The following is a 9753-nucleotide window of genomic DNA, read 5'->3' as shown; positions in this document are numbered from 1 at the left end:
TCTCCTTGGCTTTAGCGGCCACCTTCCCTCTCAGTTGGCCTCTGGGGCTCTGCCACGGGAAAATCCTCCAGGGCGGAGAAGCCAGAGAGCGAAGAACTCTGGGGAAGAAGATCGAGCACTGTCACCAGGCAACGCGCTGGGGGCGGGGCTATTGCGTCACTGAGGTGCGACAGGGTCGTGGGCTGAGCCAGGAAGGCCACAGCCTGTGGGTTCGAGCGGCGGGCTGAGGCAGGCGCTGGTTACGCTGAAAGTGCGATGTCTTGAACCTGGGGTGAGCTCCGCAGCGCTGTCCTTTTGTCACTTCCCTTCCTGCCTGCTCCACGACCCTGGGGCTGGGGGTAGAACACTGGCCTGGCCTCGACTTCCGAGCCAGGTTTCAGTGGGGAGACGAGCCCCGCGGCCCTTTCTAGGCCTCGGCTTAGGGCGCGGGGCGGGCTGGGAGGTCCTGCCGTGGACGCACAGTCCCCAGCCCAGCAGTTGCCAGTGGCCCGGGGTGTGAGGAGGTGGCTTATCTCGTTTGGGTGGTGGATGTGGGCGACCTGGAGAGACTTTTACCTCCTAGATCCTGGAACCGGTTTTGAATATTGCCGCCGGAGCAGTCTGTCGGCTAGCGGGCGTAGCTGTTGGTTAAAGCTCCACGTTCAGTTGCGCTTGAGAAGGGGCTGAGGCGGCAAGGGTGACCGTTGTGTTTACTAAACATATTGGTGCCGTTAAAAACCCTGCGCGTCCCCGCCGCACCGGACTCCCCAGATTACAAACCCTCTGTCTTGGACGATAACTCAGAAGTGGCCAGGTCGATCTACTTAGTTTAGCTGGCCCTCCATGTCTAAATTAGTTTAGGCTGCTCCCCTTCCCAGAGGCCTTGCCTTGTTGAACCTACGTTGGCACCCAGCTGAGATAAACGTTTCCTTGCTAAAAATTGTAGTAATGATTCCTGGGAAGGGAGCCTTCTGTGTTAGTTTTGAAGATGATTTCTTCTGTTATTTGTATCGTGTTACAAAATGTGGACTGCTATTATTCAAATTTATTCGCAGCCCCTTTATTTTAATTGCAGTGTATGTCCACATTCTGACCCTGTCCTACTCATCGGTGCCAAGTGGAGTCAGTTCTTTTCCTCTGGCGTATTTATGAAGCTGCTTATGGTTTTCAGTTCTGAGATCTTATGCATAAAGTTATTTTTTTTTTCCACTCCCCTCTGCCCATTCTTCTTGCTATAAATTGAGCTCTATGCATTCAGCTTTTAATCTGGGGTATGAGGTGCAGCGGACCAACGATCCTAATTTAGTAGCCTCTATAGTGAAGTCTCCCCTCTAAAAAGTGATGCTTCCTGAATTCAGAACTCAAGAATAGTATGGATTTTTCTCCTTTCCTTTGATGCTTCCTGGCTGCCGTTTCTAAATATTTCCCTCCAGAACTGTATTGTATATTTCCAAAAATAAGTTCTTTGTCATTTGGTGTAAGTGAACTTTATATTTGGTGTGTGTCGCCTGATCTTCTTGCTTCACATCTAAACATTTAACACATTTCCCTTACCCCACTTCTCCCCAAACGCAGAGAAGGTCCAGAGAGGATTCTTACAAGTCTAGTTAGTGTATTATTCCAACTATAAAATGTATGTAGTAAACACACTGGTGCTATCAGAAATCCATATTCTTAATCTCCAAGTACTCTCTATCCTTTTATAGTTTTTCTTTCTATATATTTTTTTTCTGATTAAGATCTTTGAGCCCAGAACAGACGTTCAGCCTCTATAGTGACTCTTAAGTGCTCTAATTGTTTCCCAATGTATCTGTTATAACTTAATTTCTTGTCTTGCATAACAGCTGATATCTGCTTACAGATCTACTTTGAGTAAGCAATGAGTGATAAAATAGTACCCTTAGGGACCTAGTTTTTAGTACTTAGTTTTTAATCACTGATGTTAAAGTTGACTTCATGATGAAAATAGTTAATTATTTCAATTATTAATATCTTTTTCGTAAGTAAAGTAGTTGATACAGATTTCATGGAGAACAGGTTTCAGAGTTTTTCTAAATACTACAGTACTTGTGAACTAGTCATCTTTTGCGCTTTCAGGCTTTTCAAATGCTTTAATCCTTTTATCAATGAATATTTTATCAATAAATTTTCATGAAGGTTTTTAGTTTTAAGTGTTGTTATTTTGTTTGGTTGGTTGTTATTTTGCCTATTACCTATGATGTGATTTTATCTTTATAAAGAATATTTGAACTACAGCAATTCATTTGTTAGAAAAAGAAGTGATCAAATATATGTTACCACCCACTAGAAAATGTGGCATTTTTGGAATCCTTGATATGAGTTTCAAAATAACAGTAGTTCTTTATTTTTAAAACCATTCAAATGTTTTTTGAAAGCACATTGTTATCCTAGAAAGGACTGAATTATAGGTAGCACAATAGTATTAGAGCTGCTAGCTTTTTGAGACATCTTGAACAGAATTTGTTTTTTGCTGAATTCTATGCCAGGGATTTGCATATCATGTTCCTATGCAATACTACTGTTTCATGATCTACAGAGAGGCGTTTTGCTAATATCAAATGTCTCTCAGTTTACATAAACATTATTAATGATTCAACTTTATATTTTTTACCATGTATTTTTTAACTTTAACTTCTCTCCAAGTTAGTACTAGTAGATGACTGAACAAGTTAACGAGTCAAAAGAATACTGAGTAATAAAAAAACAAAAATTGTCAACAATATTTACTATATCCATTTGTAAACATTGTGTGCTTATGTATCTGCTAGAAGAGAGAATACAGCTGCTATCTTAAAGACACTCACAGGAGAGCATGGTCAAGTGACCTAGCTGATGATATGTGCTATGATATAAGAATGTGCAAAGTCACCAAAGAGGGACACTGAAAAGCCTGTGGCGAGTGACTAGAGGGTGGCCTCAACAGATTGTTTTTGTGAACCTTTGGGTGTGGCTTTATATTACATATAGATCACAGAGTCATATTTTTATGTTAGTGATAGACATTACTATTTATCATTATTTTATGGTATTCAAAATGAACCATAAATTCTAGGTTCTCTCCACTGAACCAGGCTGAGAACTGCTGTTCCATGCTCTTTTAGTAGTCTCTAGATGTTGTTCTCTTTTAATCAGAGGAGTTAGTAGTCAGATTTTCCAGATAACAAATGCAATTACAGGATAACAAATTAATATGCTGCCTCAAATTATAAACCTCATCATTCAAAGAGCACCAGATCAAAACAATGCAGAAAAAAAAGGGACCATTTTCTAATTCAGTAAATAAGTGATTAAAGCTTTTTAAAAAATATCTGGTGAGCACATTGATTAAATTATCATCACATGTTTTACACTATTATGACCATGTAATTCAAAAGTTTAAGTTTTTATTTAAGTAATATAAGTATAATTTAAAGATTTCAGTCTATAATTGGGGGTATCACTTCATAAATTGTATAAATGTCTAACTACAATGCTCTACAACTAAAACTAATATAAAAAATAATAAAAATAAGTAAATACGTTCATTTCTAGGAAAAAAAGATTTAAAAATATAAAGATTTCAGTTTAGTTGAGTAAAATCTTTTATTGCATTTTGATTGGATTGGTATAGGAAAGCTAGAGAGAATTTAAGTTTTACTTTAGTACTAAAATGTTAGGTTAGAGATCACCTACTCCACGTCCCACCCAAACAAAAATCTTCTCTAAAACACTCGTCAGATGAACTTCTAATCTTTATTTAAACACCTCCAGACTTTCAATGAAAGCAAGCTCACATATATTACAAGACCACCCTTAACACTTCTGCATAATTATAGATGATGGACAATTTCTTATTTTGACCTGAAATTTGCCTAATTCACACTTATTGGCCATCCTCTTCTCTGTAATTATAAAAAATAAATCTTCCACATGAAAGCTCTTCTGATATTTGTTGCTCTACGTTGTTACTGAGCTGGTTAGAATAAATTGTTTTGTTTCCTTTTCTAGCTCTGTAACATCTTGTATACTCTCTCAAAAATGTTCAAATGATTAATGCCCTTTAAAAGTGACTGATCACAGAACTTCAGTGTGGTCTTAGAACTGATCACAGAACTTCAGTGTGGTCTAACCATTGCAGAGCGCAATAGAACTGGGTTTTTGTTCTGGACATCTGCTTCTAACAGGAGTTTAGGATTATTTAACATCTTTCTTGTCCATATGTACTGTTGACTTATTTTGACTGAAACCCTCAGACCTTTTATATTTTAACTGCTTTTAAGCACATCTTACCTATGTGTTTTTGTGCAGTTGACTTTTCAAAATATATTCAGGACTAACTTTTAGTCATATTTGACATGATTATTTCATTTCAGGAAATCAGTGTTTCAGTCTTGATTCTAGTATTCAGTGGACTTTCTTCATTCATTCCAATTTTAGTCATCCACAGATTGGGCAGGCATGCAGCCTTGTAAACAGCCCATCTCTTGGTGCTAGTCTCTCCTGCTGCCTCTCTACTTTAGTCACTCTGGCATTTTTTTTTTTATTACCTCAAAGTCACCATGCTCTTTCCTGTGTTAGGCACTTTCTATGACCTCTGCCTGCACTGTCTTCTCACCATGCCTCTAACCCTCTTCTCTGGCTAACTGACTGATCTCAAGTCAAATGTTGTTTGCCCTAGGACTTCTTCCCTGACACAAGACTAGGTGAAGTCCCCATTTATAGGCTTTTGTAGCACCCTGTACTTGTTTGGATTAGCACTTCTCATTTTATAATTATATATTTATTGGTGAAATTGTTTGTCTTTTCTCCACTGTATTGGATGCTCCATAGTGGCGTGAACCATGTCTCTTTTACTTGCTATTGTATCCACAGAATTCAGTGCCAGGCACATGGTACTTATTGAATTTAATTTTTAGAAAGGCCACGTAACACAGTGGTCTAGAAACACTGGCTTCTAATGATGTTTTCAGAAATTTGGATTAGAACAAGAAAAATAAGGGCAATGCGTGTATGTATGTAGTATACATCAATGTGAAGTTACTGCCTTGTTGGGAAGGACTTTTATTCTAATATATCCTTCTACTTTTCAGGTTATAAATTCTTTTTAAATTTTTTCTTCAGTTTTGTGGGTTTGTTTTGTTTATTTTTGGAAACTATCCTTACTTAGAATAAAAATAAATGTGCAGCACCATGGTGCTCTGAAATTTTACTAGTATTTGAAATCCAGAAATCACTAATGTTGAATACCCTAGAAACCTCATCTGAGCTAAGATCTTTGTTTCTCTTTAGATACAGTTGCTATGAATCTGCTTGGCTATATTTAAAATATATAATTTTGCCTTCAGAGACTTTTTTTTTAGTACCCTGGATCTTCCTCAACAACTTCCTTTCATTTATCTCTGTAATATAATAATTATTATTGCCAAGTAGGCTCAGATTCAAGACAGTAATTGTTGAGTTTTTCTTTTATAATACAATTTTACTTTTCCTTTATTTAATGTGACTAAAAGAATAAGTCTCAAATACAGTACATTAAATTTTAATACCAAAGCAAAATTTACATATTTATGGATACTGAGAATTCTTATTGTACATGTTTTTATATTTTCAAGTTATATATTTTATACTTTAGAGTTATAACTTTATTATTTTTTTATTAAATGATAAATCAGATTTCCTGACAAAATTTTCCTATGAGAATGTTACTATTTTGCCTGCTTTATATGATGAATGTTAATTTGGGTGAGATAAAATGATAGTCTTCGATAGCTGACACATTATGGTAACATCATAGTATGTCATAGTGGTTAAGAATATGAGCACTTGAATCTGAAAAACATGAATGTAAAGTTTACATCGACCACTTACTGTTTAACTTTAGCTAAGTTGCTTATCTCTGTTTCCTTATCCATAAAATAAGAATATAGTAATGCCTACCTCTTAGGGATAGTGTAAGAAATAAATGAGATTATATGTGGAAAGCCCTTAGTTTGGAGTATGACATGTAATAAGTAGTCAAGAAATGTTCTGAGGAAAATTGTATAAGGTAAACAAGCTTCCTATTAAATACAGTCACTTAAATGCCTCCGAGTGCATATGCGTGTGTATGATAATGGTTTTTGACCTGGAAAAATTATAGGAATTAGAGATTTCATCACCCTCCCAATGATATAAGTGAATCTTGTTTTCTCATTTAGCTATGTGATTTTAAAAAATAGAAACAAATCTTTACTTTAAAAATATAGTTTAAATAAATTTCACCTTAGGCTCATTTAAGTTTATTAAACTCTCACTTAAAGGTGTTTCTGGTTTTTCCTTACTTTCTTGAAGGGGTGGGTATATTGCTGTTTTTATATAAAAGTAACTTTTATATATATTTGGCAGAAACTATGTGAAGCAACACTTTTTCTGGATTTCAGAAGATATCATTTCATCATGGGACAGCAAATTTCGGATCAGACGCAGTTGGTTCTTAACAAGTTACCAGAAAAAGTTGTAAAACATGTCACACTAGTTCGAGAAAGTGGCTCCTTAACTTATGAAGAATTTCTTGGGAGAGTAGCTGAACTTAATGACGTGTAAGGCTTGCTTTTTTTCTTTTTATTTTCCCCCCTTATGTCATGACTGAGATGTAACCAGTAGTATTAATTGGTAAGACAATGTTTTCAACAGCAGTTAGCAAATATTTATTGAGTGGCTACTATAACACTTTCTGTGTAGCTATTTTTAAAAATGTAATAGGAACAATAGAGACTGAAGGAACGTAAAATTAAATGTTGTTTAAAAGCACTAAAAGGGTGCATAACAAAAGAGAATATGCCAGTTAACTACTCTAGAGAAGGGTTCCTAGGATAGTCAAAGGACACTCAGGTTTCTGTATATCAACCAATTCACCTGGTTAATAAATAAATCACCTGTGTCTGTTCACTGAGCCATAGTTGTGCCAGAGAAATACATATGTAGTAATACTTCATTTACTATCACTGAAGAATAAGATATTTTGTTTGTTTATTAGTAGTTTCTAATCACCTAACATGTTTAGACCTCTGCTTAATTCTTGAACAGATTAATGTTTAAGATGGAATATAAATTTCTCTACCTTAAAGTACACATTTAATAGAACTTAGTATTTTATTTGTGAATTTATTCTATATTATATCAATTTTTATACTGATCTACATAGAAGCTATTAAAATACCTAGGGCTCTTTGTTCTTGAATAGTTCTAGATTGTTATACTTTTAAAATATTACTTTTTGTTCGTGTTTTCTCCCTTAGTGACAGGTGAGCATACATCACTTCTTTCTAAGTCTTCCTCTAGCACCACCTATTCTACCTCCCTCCCTGCCTCCCTCCCTTGCTCCCTCTCTCTCTCTAATATAATCTCCCATGGGGTATAATTATGACATTTCCTTTAGATCTTAAATGTAGTCTGTTCAATTTAGCTAGCACTCACTGAGCATACAGTATGTGTAAGGCACTCTAACGGTTGAACATTTTAACTGAGGCCTAAAATGATTACCCAAATATTGCAGATCTAGCTCTCCCTAAGTCCGAAGTTTTTTTTTCACTATCCCGCCTTAACTATCCCACTTTAACTTCTTAAATAAAAAAAAAAAAAAAAAATCCAAACAAAATCACCTAGCAGTGTGGACCCACTTAGTATATATATAAACTTATAGTCTCTGTTAATTTAGGGTAAGGTACCTGAATCTACTCCCTAAGCTTTGTGATACCTGCATTGGTTGATAAGAAACATTTGGTCATTTGGTCATTAGATAAAGAGAAGGAAATACAGTCTTTTTATGGACGTGACTGGAGTCTGCTGTTATCAGCCAGTCACAAACAGTAAACAATACCTTAAAAGTTAAAGTTATCTTAGGTCATTCCTTTTAAGAACACTGGATTTCGTTTATTTAGGGGTGGGGGAAGCCCTGTATGGATATTTGGATGGATCCTGTATATAAGTACATAGAAAGTGAACTAGAAGGATAAGTACTGGGTCTCTGGGGAGTTGGTAGGAAAAGGGGGCAGTGAGGGAGATTTTACATTTTACTTGTATATTTGTGTATTGTCTGATCTTTTATAATATAAATGTAGTCATGGGTTTTTAAAACTTTAACACTTTACTTTTTTTCTTCTTTTTTGGAAAAGATCATCCAAATGATAATATTTGAGGCATTACTTCTGGGACCATATTCTTTACAAGTAATATTGAGTTGAGAATTTAATAGTATCATAAGAATGGTTTTTTATGTTTATTGTTACAGCTCTTATGAAGAGTAATCAGTGGCATTTGCCATCCCTTTAGTGTCTTGGAACTATGAAAGCGACCACAAGCTAAGCTTACTGTTTAATGGAGAGGTGCTGGTTCTTAAAACCAATTCTTATAGGTCAGAGTTGGACATTTCAAAAGTGTAGTGCTATCTGAGAACTAAAGTTAAACCTATACAGCAGAAGCATGGCTTGATAGCTAGAAAACAGAACTGGGAACTGGCACAGCTGAATTACTTTCACTGGCAGACTTCATTACCTAGGGTTAGTTGCAGTGGCCTCAATTTATTGAGCTGTAAGTCACTTAGTTCTGAATGTGATATCCCCACTGGTGCTCGGAGAGAAATGTGAGTAATGATAGAAGGGAGCAAGAATACTTAAATATGTCTTTGAACTGATTTAAATATGGCACTGATGGCATGATATTGAATTACCTTCTAAAAGTGTTATATTTTTATGTTAGAATCCTATGGCTCTCTACATTAAAATTACTCTGCTAGGGGAAGACAGTAAAGCTATATTTAAAGTCTCTCAAAATCATTTTATCAATCTAGACCCAAATTATTAACTTTTCAAAGAAATGTGTTAGTATCGTTACTTAAATAATATCAATTATTATATTAAGTGTAATAATAATTGGACTCAACCAGGAGCAAAGTTTTTTCACACTTTATATACATCTGAGGGGATAGTCAAAATTTGGATAAGTGAAACCAGTTAAAGTTTTTCTTTTGAGTGCCCGATTCCTTGGACATGTTTTTCGTAGATGTGTTTGTTAGAAATTTAAAGACCATTGAGATATAGATTATGGCAAAAAGAGTTTTATTAATATCATTCCACTATGCTGTTGACTTTAAAAGCCTTGGAAATTAAGTTATATGTTTAATCAAAACATTCCGTTCCTATGTCTTAAGAATCTGATTGTTATAATTATTATTATTATTTGTCTTTGTGTGTTTTCTTCAAATTTCCTTCTATGTTTTAAAGTGTTTCTTGAATCTGATTTCGAGCTCTATTATTTTGTATGACTTTTTAGAAAATTAACTAATGTGTTCATCTCTTTTCAGAACTGCTAAAGTGGCTTCTGGCCAGGAAAAACATCTTCTCTTTGAGGTACAACCTGGGTCTGATTCCTCTGCCTTTTGGAAAGTGGTTGTACGGGTGGTTTGTACCAAGGTGAGTGATAGAGATATCCAATGCAGAGTTTAAACTATTTTGGTAGTTAGAACCAAAATACTGAGTTTTGAATTATATTTATAGTAAATTCATTAGAAGTTTTTAACATTGTTATAAGTACACTGCCAAAAGAACTGTGGGAATCTACAACTTTTGACTTAGCAAAGGTGTAAGGTAAAGAAGAAATTAAGAACTGGGCTAAAATTCATTCAGATAGGCTCAGTATATCCCATACACCCACCATCACACAGCTGTGACCTACACTGCATGTAATCTTTCAGGACTATTTGAAAATCAGATTCAGAAGACTCATAGGTGAATTTAT

At 35.4% G+C, this 9753-nt stretch overlaps 1 protein-coding gene across 1 annotated transcript in view; it reads left to right on the top strand.

Annotated features, from left to right (window-relative positions):
* The first annotated feature begins 128 nt into the window (after window positions 1-128).
* RNF141 (ring finger protein 141) overlaps window positions 129-9753 on the top strand; it is a 28033-nt gene continuing 18408 nt past the window's right edge. The window contains exons 1-3 of the mRNA XM_039863575.1: window positions 129-271; window positions 6364-6557; window positions 9320-9428. Of these exons, the coding sequence (XP_039719509.1) occupies window positions 6415-6557; window positions 9320-9428 (252 nt within the window). The 5' untranslated portion in view covers window positions 129-271; window positions 6364-6414. The remainder of the gene's footprint in view (window positions 272-6363; window positions 6558-9319; window positions 9429-9753) is intronic.

This window comes from Pteropus medius, unplaced genomic scaffold, assembly GCF_902729225.1.
Source record: "Pteropus medius unplaced genomic scaffold, Ma_sr-lr_union100, whole genome shotgun sequence".
NCBI lineage: Eukaryota > Metazoa > Chordata > Mammalia > Chiroptera > Pteropodidae > Pteropus > Pteropus medius.
The sequence above is the reverse complement of the archived record's forward strand: the minus strand, read 5'-3'. Positions and strand labels throughout refer to the sequence as shown.